The following is a 14,890-nucleotide window of genomic DNA, read 5'->3' as shown; positions in this document are numbered from 1 at the left end:
CCATATGGATGTATTTAACTGAACCAGACTCCTTCAGCAGAGATATTTTATAGGAATTTGAGCAAAGTGGCACAGATGGTTTGCATCTGTAAAGACAGCAGTCATGGATTGAATTCCTGTTATTTTTGGTTTGAGAAAATTCTTTCTAACAAATAGGATTTGATATATGTACTGCAACACAAAACATTCACTGGATGGTGAAAGGGCTATATAAAATAAGCCTGTAAAGAGGGAGACACTCAAAAATACATGTGGAAGTGCTGGATGTTGTTATAACAAGTAGCAGCATTGTGCAGTAAAACCATGTTGTAGTGTGTGGGATAAACCTTCAGTCTGTGATTTCAAGGAAACAGGCATATAATGCCAATGTCAAATTCAAGTGAAATAATCTTTGGTAAGCTAAACGGCATTGGCAGCAATTTTCTAAAAGGCTACATACTGACAAGCTACACATGTAGCAAATTGTAAAAATGAAACTTTTTCAGAATTGCTGTGCAACTCATTGTTCCCCTGTAGTTTCTACTGCACATATCTCATAGCAAGAATTATTGTTTAATTATCTGCATGTGGATTTAGAAATCTTTGAAATTTATTTGTTTCTATTTTATTGTGTTTATATTTTTACCACTGTGTAATTGGTATTTTTCTATCATTTCTTATCAGTCTTTTTATTCTCTTTATTTTCATACAAGTTTGTAGGCCTTTGACATTGGAACTAACTCCTTTATCTGGTTGTGTAGTGTCATTCTCTCCTGGTCAGCGAGTGGGGCCCATTCACCCAGACACAATATAAATGATAGGCAATAGTAACACAGAAATAATTTCATGCTTCTCATCCTACCTCCTTGCTATCTCTGAACTTCCCATCTTCTCTATATCCCTTGTTTTGGATTGTCTGAATGCAAAGCCATAGGAGGATGTACTATTGATTTGTATTCCTCAGTACTCAGGTATGTCTCCAGCATTTGACACCAGGCATTACTTGGAGGTTGAGAAGCGCCAAGTGAAATTAGGTAAACCATCAGAAAGTGCTGAATAGGTTCAAAATCTAGTGGAGACTGAGACAACAGCATCTCTGCAATGTGACTTTGTTACCTTGCAAATCTGGGTTGAGGTTTTATGTTCTGGATGCTTACATTCTAAACAAAACCTGACTACTTCCTGTGATCTTCAGGAGAAAAGTTAGGGTTTTTTCCCTTCCTGTTCTTTCTTTGCACCTATCTGACAAATACTAGGATTTTGAGAATCCTTAATTATCCTGTACTTTGGTTGGATCTGTATCCACAGCAATACTCATACTGTGACTTTAGCAAAGAGCTTCCTCACCAAGTGAGCGCTTGTGGCTGTCGTTTTCTGGGTGGCAGATGAGTCTGACATCCTCCTGATGGTTGCAGTCATGCTTCCCCCACTCCCGCCGGGAGCACTGCAGAAGGTTTGTCTCCTTCCCAGAGCAGATCACATCATCCAACCAGATGGGCCCAGAGATTCCTTCTGTGTAGCTCTGTTTTTCCATACCTGCACTTTTTCCATACCTGCACAACACAGAGGTATGTTTTGGTCCACAGTGATCAGAGGACACATGATACTTAAGCATGGGAAAAGAAAGTGATATTCCTGAGGAAATAAAGATTTTTTAAGTATTCTCTGTAAGCAGGTTCAGTTAGCATTAAATTCAATGAGAGCACCATATGCTGCCTCTTCAGTAATGGGTTTTTTTTTTTTTTAAAGAATTACTGTTACATTAGTACAAACTTAAGAATGTAATGCCTTTTATTAAGGCTGCTCTTCAACCAAGCATATGGCTGGCTCAATGACTCTGAGGCTTTAAGCATGTTCTTAGTATTCTGTATACATTTAAATGTCACAGTCTGAGACAAAATACTTTTTTGAATGTCAGCTGTTACAGTTTGAAGGCAAGAAAACAGTCACCTACTGAGAGTGTATCTTTGTAGCCAGAGATCAGTAGGAAAAGTAGGGAAGACTGAACCATAAAACAAATGGGATTTTTCTAAAAAATGTTTCAATATATAACTGTTCCAGGGCCAGGCTGTGGGATCTTCTGAGGTAGTGCAGAAGTACTTACACCTTGAAAATTTCTCTCATTAATGACTGTACAACAAGCAAAGATTTAGAAGAAACAACCTTTTATAGGGAAAATAGAATCAAAATCAGTTCTCTATAGCACATGCATTGATCTCAGTAAAAAAGAGAATTGGAAGAACTCAGTGAATAAAGGCTGCTAAATCACGCTTGTTGAAGGTTTTTCTACCCAAACTAAGGCCTACATACCTCTGCGAAACGGAGGAAATCAGGCTTTAATGGATTTTAACTTGTTTCTTTGAAGCACTAAACTAATACTAAAAAGCAGACTCTTAAAATAGGGTCCAGGTAGGGTTCATGTAACTGTTTGTCATCATGCTGAAGTCACAGTGTCAGATATCCAATATCAAGTAATCTTACTTAAATCCCAGCTGCCAGCAAACCACCTGCGTGTTCAGCTCCGTCCAGCCGTCATCACAGACCGTGCCCCACTGCCCTGTGTGATAGACCTCCAGGCGGCCCTCGTGACTGCCCTTCCCACCTGTGAGCCGCAGTGCACCATCTGTGCCCGTAACAAGGGAAAACAAAAACAAAACAGTGTTTCTTACATCTCGTAATTCTAAAGCAAAATCAGTAATATTGCCTCTACTGCACCCGGTTTGGCTTTGTGCCTCTGCAAGTCTGCAAACTTTCGAAGTTGTTTCCAGAGCTGTGAACTCTGTCTCATTTTTTCCTGTCATGATTGATGACTGGAATACCTGTGAGAGGTGTGCAGGAAACACCAGCATCTTCTTTGTGGCCACAGTTGTGTTCTCGCCAGGAACTTTTTGGGCACTGTTCTATCGAGAGTTCATTTCCCGTGCACTGTACTTCATCCAGCAGCACGGGGCCAGAGCCTTCTCCAAAGTAAGCCTGGCTCCATGCCTTGGCAACACCCCTGTAGAAATGCAAGGAACACCCAGTCAGAAGGAAGCAAGCTGAAGATTTTCCTTTCCTGTGTCTTTGACTTTCAACTTTCCTAGGAGAGATTACAGATTAACAGCTTGGGTATGAGGATTCTAATTTCAATACTCATTTAATATCTATATATAGTAAAAATAATCCAATATATATTTCTAAGGTGACTTTCACCTGTTCTCCTCAAATACCCTGATAAATGTGATTGTTCCCTATTCAGTCCCATGGAAACCACAGCAAAGAGATCTTAAGTGGCTTGACAAGTGTCATATCACCCATCAGCAATAGAAATAAGAACAGGAAGCAGACCAATGACTCGCCTTGTAATGGGGTATTTTCTCTGTCAGCAGAATGGATTTTGAGCACAAAAAATACGTTGATTGAAAACACTCCATTGTTTTAGAATTACAGAAATTATGCAGTGTTTAACCCTTTATCATCTATCAGGATTTTTCCAATTCTATTTAAAATATCATGTCTTTCATATATAAATGTTTGCCATGGTTTGGTTTCTTTCCACTCAACGTTTTCTCTGTTCCTATATTCAGTCTAGTTTGAAATGGCAAGATTGAAATGTCTAAAGTTTGGACTGTAATGATTTACCTATCTAAAGCATTAGTTTAAATTAACTAAAAAAAAATCTTGTTTTTCCAGTGTATCTGATAAAAATGCCAGCAGAAATGTATAGAAAATATTAAGGAAAAAATCCTTATTCACTCTTATTCAGCTGGCTGAAATCAGAGATAATGATGGACTGCTCTGAATGTTTTTACAATTTATACCATATTCCAGTAAGAGTCTCTGGAGTTAGGCAGAGACAATACATCCCATCATTATAACCAGGGGAATTTCTGTCAAGCAAAAATTCTTTACAAAACGAAATACCATTATTTTCCATCTATTAATGGTAGCTTCATATTCTGGAGTTTTGCAGGAGTGCTACAGAAAAGTTGAAGGGGTGTGGGAAGCTACTTACTGAGAAGCTTTACTTTTACAATTTCTGGCATGTTTCCAGATGGATTAACAGTATGCAAATTTGGATTATTTTTAGTACTTCAGAACTGGTCTACTGCCACTGTTGGTAAGTTGATTTCACTTCATATTAATTAGCATGTTTGTTGTAACATCTTGCTTACTTGAGAAATTCTGTAAATCTCTAAAGATATTTCAAAAAGACTTAGCAGGTTTAGCACCATCTTAATACAATTGATTTACTCAGAAAAACAAATCAAATTAGAAGCATCAGTTTGTGCAGGTTGTGATGATTAAATATAAGTAATAAAAAGTTTGAGTGTCGTCAGGAAGGAGGCAGGCTAAGAGCATTACACTTGTCATTAGTATACAGAAATGCAAATCAGGGCTTTGTAACTCCCCAAACCTCTTAATAGCAGCCCAATTCAAAAGCAAGAAAAGCCTGCAAGAAGATAGACTTTCCATTAGGTATTCCCAATTGAAAATGTACAGGAATATAGAAATACAACATAAAATAAGCTGGGGAAAAAAAAATCTGATGTCAGAGAAGCATATTCGTTCCTATGTTGGCTCAGCAGGAGATCTACAATATTTTTAACTAGTCCACAGTTCTCATCCTTCTGAGCTAATCTGGGTGGCATGGGCAGCCCAAGGCCTGTGACTTGTGTCACAACACAAGTACACTCTGGGAATCACCCATTAATGCCACAGAACTTTGTACCTTCAATTCACTTCATTGTAGTCCCAGCAGGCTTGAACAGGCAATCTCTGTTCCAGTCTCCTCTGCAGTCACCTGCTTAGTTCTCATCCAGTCTGTCTCAGACATAATCCCCTTCTCCTGCATGGGATACAACCCAGCATCTTCTCTGCTTCTTGCTCCTAGTGCTTTCCCTCTTCAACCCTCCTGGCCTTCCATCCCAATTGTCCTCATCTCCTTCCTCTCTGGTCCAGCAGTTTTCCTCTTAGTCTCCCACCTCTGCATCATTTTCTGCAAATACCAGTACTTATCTTCTGTGGGGTATCAAAATCCCCCCTGGCTTTTAAGAAAGTGAATCAAGAAAATCCCTTTCTGCTGCTGTAGCTGTATTTCGGACCATGCTTAGTTCAGACAGAATCACTGACAAGGTTAACTGTCAAAACTTCAAACAGGTCTCTGGCTCAGTATATGCAAACTGACAATCTTCAGAGATGCGTGTTTTAAACAAATCTCACAAGCATGCCAAGAAACATATCCTTCCTGACTAAGCAGAGTTCTTGTGCCAAAGCCAGGAGGCTGTCAAAATGCAGTAAAATGGATTGTAAGGATTTGAACAGTCAAAAATTTCTTTGCCTACAGGTGGTTTGGATTGAAACTTTACAGGAATTATAGTGAGTTTTCACTATAAAGTTAACATTTATTCTGAGACATTCTTCATCTGTCTGGCCAGACAAAATTCGCCCTATCATATGACACTGAAAACTGGTTCCAGGGAACTGAAATTGATGTCACTGTACCTGAATCTTCTATAAATAAACTTGGTTACTGCTCCAAAGTATATTAGTATGATTTTAAAGGAGCTTTTTTTTTTTTACAATTACGCTTCTCCTAGCTTCAGCTGAGGGTCTGATAACTCTCCTGCTTTGCTGCTGGAATAGCAAACTTGTAGAAAAACAAACCCAAGGCCGAGCTGCCGACAGACAACTTCAGCGTCTGCATCGTCCCATTGGTCATCACAGACTGTGCCCCACTGGCCACCATGGTAGACTTCCACTCTTCCTTCATGGGCATTGCTCCCACCAGCCAGCCGGATCGGAGTGAAGACAGGGCCTGGGAGAAAAAACAGGATATAGAACAGGTCATTATGTCCTAAAATATCATTCTGATAGTAAAGAGGGAGGAAGATGGCTTTCTCTGATAGTTTCTCTGACATCACTCAAGAGCCTCATTTTCTTTTTTCTACTAGATGGAAAACCTGACAGTAAAGTGAGTTCCTTTATGCTCCACTTTCAGTAGCTGAAAAAGCTTACACATACAAGTAACCCTACTGATCTTGAATTACCTAAGTATCACAGCATTCACAGACACTTAGTGTTCTAAGGCCAAATACTGAATCAGTCAGTAGAGCTACTTTTCCACAAGAGCAAAATCGGGTAAAATCTGAAGTAAGAGGGAAAAATTAAGTGATGGACACAGAAATGAATCCTTGGGTTTTCTCGTTCCATTAGAAAATGCAGTCAGAACAGTGAAATCTCTTTGAAATCTCTTTGAGCAGTGGAGTCTCAGTTGAATTGTGCAAGTATTGTTCCCTGCTTGCTTCCAGTCTTTTAAAATCAGTAGCTCTCTTCTGGTGAACCAAGAAACTTTCTTGAAAGCATCACTGCTAAATAACTTTATAACAATGGAAACAGTTTAAAGCCATATAAAACCCCATAATTGCTGTAATATGAACAAGGTTATTTTAAAGTTCCACCATATCTAACATCCCAGTTATTTAAGTTTGAGTAGTATTTATGTAACTCTCCAACCAATTAATGCTACTATGGAATCTTTGGTTATTAAAAAAAAACCCCAAAACAACAATACTGAGGTCATTTCTCCAATTTCATATTGGAGTGTCACTAATATGGGGGGGTGGGGGCAGTATAAATATTTTTAAAGGCTATTTGAAATAGAACCTGAAAAATGTGAAAGCATTTATAATTTTCAGTTTCTTTAGGCAAAAACTCTCTTGTTTTCATTATTTAATTTGTCTCCTAGCTCGAAAAGATCCTTCCTTCCCTCTATTCAAGAGTTTTCTAAGACCAAAATTTTCTTTGAAAAGCCACTTAAAAACATTAGTAGGAGAAGAAAGGCAGCACAGAACTGGCTGCAGCCACGTTTTCATTTCAGCTGAAGAGACTGGCATTGCCAGCTCCCCAGCACTGCCAGCCCAGCTCCACTCGAGGCAGCACTATCTCAAATCTGATGGCATGCCTACCCATTTGGTTAGCATATTGATTAAAATAATATCAGATATCTTAAAAACATTAATGATACTTGTTTTCCTAAGTGACATTTTTAAAAAAGGAGGGAAAAATCCTCATTTTACAGACAGAGATTCTTGCTACTTTACTCTTTCTCACAACCTACATCTGAAAGAAGCAATTTGTTTTTAATTATGGAAAGGTAAAAAGTTGTTAAGTAAGCTAGGTGCTGCTTGAGGTATTTGGAGCCAATAATGATGCAATTATTAAATCTGTATAATCTGTTCCAAGAAATCTTAACACTTTTTCTAATTTTATTATTGGAGTTATTACAACTTCTACTTAAATAAAACAAGGACTTGATAAAAACATATGTATTTTTTTTACCCAGGGAGGAGCTACATGTGACAGCAGCTGCCATTTTTTGAGGACATGTCCCATCTTGCCAGGTGTCTTTTTCACATAACAGTATATTTTCTTCATCACCACGACAACGCACTTCACTCCAGAAAACAGGAATAAGGCCTAATCCAGAAAAGGGTATGTGTTTTGCTGTACCTTTTTCCCTGTAAAAATAATCAGGATAGGGTGTCAGAGTGGGAGGAAGGGAAGAGGGAACATTTTCTCAAATATAAATCTTGGAGTAGAAAAGAAAGGGCTTTTTTCAGTAGTGTAAATTCATCACATTTTCATACAGTTTCGCCATTGTCTTCTGCACAAAGAAAAGTAACAGATGTGACCCAGTTCTCACCATTTTGTTGTGGGATATTTTAGTACAATGACTGTGTTGCTGCAGAGCGGCTACATTCCTGCTCTCCCAGTTCTTAACTACAGAAATCAACACAGACTCCACAGTCCATAGGTGAATCTACAGTACCAGCCCACTGCAGTTACAGTCCCAGGAGGGGTAATGCCACCAGGTCTTTCTTCCTTATTCTGTCCTTTACTCCATGAAGACATACCATGCTTGGCCCATAAATGCCATGTATTGTGGCTGTGATGATGGGGCACTGCAACCACCCCACATCCCATCAGATCAGGCCCCCATCCATTTTTCTCAATTCAGCCATTCCCATCCACCCAGAACATTTTATAAACAGCTCTCTTTCCTTCTCATGCTGAATCTACAGCAACACTTATAGAGCCATCTTCTCTTCCTTGCAAAGCACAATGAAGTTAAAACAAAGCCCAGATATGGTGATATCGAAGGAACAGATAGATGGAGCACCTGAAAAGCACCAGTAGTACCTTGTGGGTTGGTATAGAGATCCAAATTTCTGTGAAACATTCAAGACAGCTCAAAGTTTTAGCTACTATTTGCTTGAGGCTTTTTTGGCCTGGGTTCAGCTTTGAGCCATTTCTGTTGAAAAGACAAAACCATTCACCCGTATTGCTGAACTACTTTTGCTAGCAGTGGCCTCGTTCAGCTGAAATGTTCAGGGTATAGAAAGCAGATAGGACTCACATGAAAATGAGGGAAGGAGCCACTGCACGTAGACAGCTGAAGTCATAAGCAAAATCACAGCCTCCAGATGGCTGAACTTTTATCTCATCTAATCCTTATATTTCTATAAGTTGGCATGGTGTGTCCAGATTAGTATTGAACATTATAAATCAGCTTAGATTTAGTTCTGGCTAGCAGTCTTAAAAAGTGGATTAATCATTAGGAATGTCACAGTGCAAGTCTGCTATAAAAGCCCCTTACTGCTTGTAGCAAGCAAAACCCGTGCTTCGGTATGTGAGTGAAAGAAATGTTAGAAAGGCAATGAAGGCAGCCAAATTATGCTAAAGGGTGCTGTTGATTAACTCCATTCTGGCAGCAGTGGGAAGCAGTGGTCAGCAAGGACAGTGCAGGGATTTTCAGCCTATCCAGTATGGCTGTAGCTCTGAAGTGTTGCCATTTGCCAAAAATGTAGGATGAGTTCCAGGTGTCATTTGCCATACTACAATGGGTGATTACTAGGATAACCCCTTGCCCCTGAGAATTAGGAATTTTCCTGTGATTAGGAGCCCATGTAGAGTCTAATCCTGGCCACATTTACATTGTTATAGATTCAATAACCTCACTGGAGCTGTTAATTGACACTTAGATGTGTGCGATCAGGATTGGACCACGTAATTCTGTCCCTGTGGGCATCTCCCACATGTCCAGTAGAGCAGTTTGTTGAAGCTTGCTGCCCCATTCACACATTTCACTTTGAAAGCAAAGCATTTGCCACAGTCTGCTCCTGTGCAGGTTCTATCTTTAGCTTTCTGAGGAAATACTGATTTCCTCTTTGAAGTGTAATGCAGCTGAAGCCAGCAAAGTATTCTGGGAAGATCAACTTCAGCATTCAAACACTTTCAAACAGAAAAAGCAATCATCAAACACAAAAAGCCCTCAGGATTTACAAAGCAGATTGTCCTTTATACTGAAACATCATGAAAATGAGTTGATTGATTTTTACTCGAACTGAAACTTACCCAAGTGCAAGCTGTCGACATACAACTGTTGCATCATTATTGTCCCAATGGCTCCCACAGATTGTTCCCCAGATTCCATTGAAATAAACCTCCACTGTACCTTCAAACTCATTCTTGCCTCCCCGGAGTCTCACTGACCCTAGTTACCAAAAATTAAAAATAAAACAATTACACCTCCAAGATACTCTTGCTCAGTTAATTGCATCCCACACAAAAGACTCTGAACCTCATTTTCCCTGAGTTCTTGTTTCATGGATACTGAGCTGTTTCCAAGAAACATTCTGGCACACCTAACATTCTCATACAATGATACACAAATTCACAGAACCCTTTTTGCACATGAGGAAAGCATTATTCTTCCCATACTGAAACTACATCATATTTCTGATCCTTCTGATGCTATAACTTGAAGATCTAACAAAGTATTTATACACACATAATTATTGAAATGTGATTTCCTCTACCCAAAGGAGCAAAACATATATATGAATGTATATATATATAAATATATATACATATATATATATGTGTATATATATATATATGTATATATATTTGTATAAAATATGCTATACTTTTATCTTTCATAAAATTCCATTGACCTTAAGGGAATCAGAAAATAACCACATGGACTGCATAGCTTTTGCTCTGACCCATGTTACATTATGTGTGTCATAGATGACAGCAGTTATTTTAGCCAAAGAATGCATTTGTTCATACTTTTCTCAGACAGAAAAACACTGCATGTAGTTCTATTAATTCATGAGAGGTCTTTACCAAACTCTCAGACAAAGCAAGCTAAAAACCATAAGGAATTGTCTGAAAGAAGTGGAGAGGGAAAAGAGTGCTTCTTGAGAGCTACAGAGCACAGAAATCTAATAAAATTAGCAGATTTTGAATTTTTGTATTGCAGTAGTTTTACTTGAGATGTCTGATGCATCTACTGTTGAAGATAGCCAAGTACCCTTGGCAAAGGTGGGAAAAAGCTGGTCATAGGGATAACTACACAGAAACAGAAAAAATCATGACAGAGCAGTAATTCAACAAGAAACATATCTGTTAAATTATCAAACACAGCCCAGATATATGAATTTGTATTGCCTGAAATCCCAGTTAATCCATCTGCTTCTGTTCTGTGATCTACTTAGAAGCTACACCATCATCCAGTTTGCAGTTTAGCAATGGGATGAAGACAGTCAGTGTTTGTGCCTGCATTTCACTGTCTCTGTGTTCATCTTTGTGTAAATAATAATAATAATAATAATATGTAGATCCACTTTTTCTTCTCAGCTTCAGTCCTGGGTTTAGTTCTGTGTATTTTATAAAACCACAAAGCCAAACAACTGCCAAATAACTCAAGGAATTAATTAACCTCATGTTTGGCTTGGCGTGTTCCTTTTGCCTCCTATTTACCTTCTCAGCAGTAACTTACTGTGCAAGTAAATTACAAACAACATTTATTTGACTCATGTTACAGAGTGAGCTATCATTCCTGAGAGAGGATTATTACTGAGTCAAATATAACTATACTGTAGACATGTTGCACATCATTTATCTGTCTTTAAAATTTTTCTCTTTATGTTTTTCTATATGTGTCACAGACAGACAGAGTTTGGAATTCTGTTTATTTCTGCTCTTCACCAGACTTTTCTATAGACTATTATTTTCACTTGAAACATCAACTGCACTCATAGCAAAGTGATTCCTGACATACCAGAAAGCGAGTTTGAAGATGTCATCTCCAAAAATAAGTTTATTTTAGTGCATGATTGCTTACAGTGCTGCATGACACCTACTGAAATCAATACAGTGCTTCCTGAGTACACATTACACAATGTTTCTATTCAAATATTTGAATAAGGGAGTACTTGAAGAATAAAATTTTCTTCTAAAGTCTCCATGGCAGAATTTGGCTCACTCCTCTTTCTGTATTTACAGATTTCCCAATGACAGTGGTGGAAGAACTTAGTCATGTACACACAGCAAAACACACGAGAGGATTGCTAAAGGTAATTTTTTAACCAATTTTAAATATTCTTGATTTTCACCTGATAAGTTATTCTAGAAAGAAATAAAAAGAAAGCCTATTTTAACATGTAGCTAATATTAAACCTGCCATATAATGTATATGTACTTTGAAGTATGTATCAACCTCTGTCATATGACCAAGTCATAATTATGTAGCAAACATGTCAAAGGTACTAATGAGGAAATTATTTCTCTGTTGTTTACTCAAAATGTTGTGGCATTCAGACACCTGGTAGTTATATTACCAGATCAAGAGATACATTAGTTACAATAGTGATACCTCATAAAACAGAACCTCAACATCAAGACTTTCATTACAGTAGCTTAGTTTTTCTTTCCAGTATATAAAACTCTTTCTTCATGATGAAACACAGCTCTGTGTTTCCCGTGTACATTGATCCTAGGGAACTGCAGGATAACAACATGATCTGCCATCGTGTGTGTTTATGCTGTATTACCAACTATCTCTTTATGTGTTAATATTTTAATTGCAAGCTAGTCAGTGTTTGCATTGTAAAATTGCCAGGAAACACTTTTTCACTTCATAGGAAGCAAAAAACCTAATATTTACCATGATTGAAAGGATACAGGTTAATTCTTATTTTCACTGGTTAAGTGTACTGCTGTTCCAATGTAACATCCCAGGCACCCGAACGCGCGCCTCAGGGGCTTCCTCTGTGCTGCCCCTGGAGCACAACAACTTTGCAGAGGAGCGTCTGCATTCCCTCTTACAAAACATGTCTGGCTTAAGTGTATGCACTGGAAGCTCTAGGTTTCTGGAGTCAGAGGTATAGTAGCATCTTAGATTTTTAAGCTATAATTTTTCAGCTCTTTTAGTTGCTGAAGAAAACTAAACCTATTGGGAGTAGAGCTAATGCAGTAGTATCTACTCTTTCTGCTCTCCACCAGTTCAATATGGTGTCAGACCTCTGCTTGTCAAACCTACCCTGCCTCAACACAAAGCTCAACAACAGGGAACAGCAGGACCAGGATCCTGCCCATGGATCTGGCCTCCTCAGCACTGGTTAGGAAGAGGGAGGATGAGGAGAGGTGACATGACCCCACAGTAGTTAGAAACAAGAGCACAGGACACAAAGCAGGCCTATGAGACAGCTCTAGACACTGTGGTCTTAGGACAGACTTAATTCAACCTGTTATTAAAAAATACAATCTGCTGTCTTGACAGAAACTCCTTCATTTGTAAAAATGAGTGTAAATACTCAGAAAGTATCAATGCATTTACTGTAATTTTGTTTTAGCTGAGGTTACTGACAGTCAATTCCTGTTGTTTACATACAGTCTGGTAATTTTACTTGCCCTGGTATCTGCCCAAGTCAGAGTCTTTCCTATCTGCTATCACTGTTGAAAGGAGATTAAGTTATACTTGCAAATGCAAGGAAGTAAGGGTATCCAGTGGGTGCTGCTGAGACTTGCTCCAGAACACCTGCCATATAGGCTGAAGATGAGACACTCAGGAAAACAGGGAGAGGAAAACCACCCAGCCAACTTTTAATTAACTCAGAAAAGCAGAAGAGATTCAAAGGAATTGCACTGTTGTGCTTGGCCTCTTTTCCTATACGTTCTCATGTGTGGAGTTGCTGGGTAACTTCAAACCCTGTTTTATATTTTATGTTTCACTGGGAATGAGCATCATTACTATGTAGCCAAATTGCAAATAGGATAGGAATCACTTCCATTTCTGCTGTATGTGTTAGTGCTGCAGCAGTAGTGTTTATGATGTTGGCTAAAGGTGTGCCATAATTTCTTGGTAAACAACTGACCAAAGGTTTGCAATTTCACTGTAAATGTAGGATGGGAAAATAGGAATCATAAGTAAAAATTGCCTGTGCCTTCCACCCTGGTGCAGTGTGCTCTGAAATGGCAGATTTAAAGCAAAACAAAAGAAGTCATTTCAATTTTGGAAATCTGTAAAAAAACATACTTTTATTTCTGCCCTAATGGTCAATGTATTCCAATGTGGAATAGTGCTACAGAAAGGCCCTGCACTAACAATTCATCTCTGTTGTCTTGGAGTCAATTAGGTTAGTCCAAATTGACATCAAGTGTGAGGGTTTCCCAGTGATGCATGCTCTATCCCATGGGATCACGCTGTTACTTGTAGTATTTAGAATACATGGGGATGATCCATAATACATATAAAAGAGTCTATCCCAGTTTCACAATAAAACTAATTCACTGGTTTGTATGAGGTACTTGTAAAAAGCTGCATGTAGCACAGGTAAAACTTAACATCGGTTCAAATCAATGGAAACTTCCCTTCCAGGATCAGGCCTGACTAAAATTAAACAAATTAATGCTGTTAACTTCAGCAAAATTATGCATGGTGCTCACTGTTATCAATAAATGCTGTTGTCTATCACTTTCCTGACCACTGCTGTTAGTCTAAAATTACAATTATTTTCTCCAGGTATTTTAACCTTGAAAAAGGGCACCTCCAGCAGAACTACTTTTTAAGAACTGTCTTGAGGATCAGTAGCAGTATTGCATACTCAAGGATTCTTATATTAGAACTTTCATAAATATTGTATACACTGAGTATGTAATGTGCTGCGTTGGTTCCTCTGCAGCACTGAGATCCATCATGTCAGCAATCAATGGTTTAAGGCTCTGAGAATCTAAACTGAAACTGAGCAATGTAACTGGCTCTGAAGGACTGCAGTTGTCTTATGTGGGCAGAGCTGGAGAAAATGAGGGGTCTCACCCAGTGCAGCTCTGGCAAGAATGGTTCCAGAGGAGCTGCTTCTTAAAAGGAAAGTATGGACATTCATGTTTCAGTTCTAATCATAAGCTATTAAAAAAAAAACCACAAAGTCCCAAAAGTCATTCCATCAACTGCTTGGACTATAGTATAACAGGTAGGGATAAAAATCTAGTCTTTAAATTATGAGCCTGAGGCTTGATTCTTCTCTCACAAAAGTTTAGTGAACCTTTATTTGATTGACGTTAGTGGAATCACCTTTTGATAAAAGCAATTTTAATGAAAAGGTTCTAAAGTCAGGCCTTCCTGGAGATGTGTACTTTATTTCCAGTTCTGCCACTGACCTCTGACAAAGGCACTTGCCCTCTTTTGTATTGGTCCCTCTTCATAATAGAAAAGCAAATAATTAACCCACTTGATTCAAAGTGCTTTAAATTAGATGTGTAACAGCATAGCATGGACAACATATGCACAAAACTGTAGCTATGTGCCACACAAACATTGTGTGGCAGCAGCTGCTCCCAGGTGCTGAGACAGGCCTCGTTCTTGGAACCTGAGTACACCACAGGTAAGTTGTTATTAGCAGCAACTAAAATACTAAATTCTGGTGGATTTATACAGGCTCTGTGTAGAGAGCATGCTCATATTCATTTATTGCCCTCTCTGGCATCCTTGGTTAATCATGATAATTTATATATATTTGTAATTTTTTACTTGCTTTCAAGGCATGAATAAGTAATGTTACCCAGATATTTTTAGAAAGAAGGA

The 14,890-nt window shown here is 38.5% G+C and overlaps 2 protein-coding genes across 2 annotated transcripts in view; one reads left to right on the top strand and one right to left on the bottom strand.

The window, feature by feature from the left end:
* LOC121353939 (neurotrypsin-like) overlaps positions 1-14,890 on the bottom strand; it is a 31,222-nt gene that overhangs the window by 13,660 nt on the left and 2,672 nt on the right. The window contains 6 exon segments of the mRNA XM_041468164.1: positions 1,327-1,532; positions 2,461-2,602; positions 2,799-2,977; positions 5,626-5,776; positions 7,300-7,478; positions 9,376-9,514. Of these exon segments, the coding sequence (XP_041324098.1) occupies positions 1,327-1,532; positions 2,461-2,602; positions 2,799-2,977; positions 5,626-5,776; positions 7,300-7,478; positions 9,376-9,514 (996 nt within the window).
* Positions 7,327-14,890, top strand: part of METTL14 (methyltransferase like 14) — a 38,896-nt gene continuing 31,332 nt past the window's right edge. The window contains exons 1-2 of the mRNA XM_041468165.1: positions 7,327-7,452; positions 11,314-11,384. The gene's annotated coding sequence lies outside the window, so the exon portion shown is untranslated. The remainder of the gene's footprint in view (positions 7,453-11,313; positions 11,385-14,890) is intronic.

The sequence above is a fragment of the Pyrgilauda ruficollis genome, unplaced genomic scaffold, assembly GCF_017590135.1.
Source record: "Pyrgilauda ruficollis isolate IOZ18807 unplaced genomic scaffold, ASM1759013v1 scaffold212, whole genome shotgun sequence".
NCBI classification, from domain to species: Eukaryota; Metazoa; Chordata; class Aves; order Passeriformes; family Passeridae; genus Pyrgilauda; species Pyrgilauda ruficollis.
This window is presented reverse-complemented; position numbering and strand designations above follow the sequence as displayed.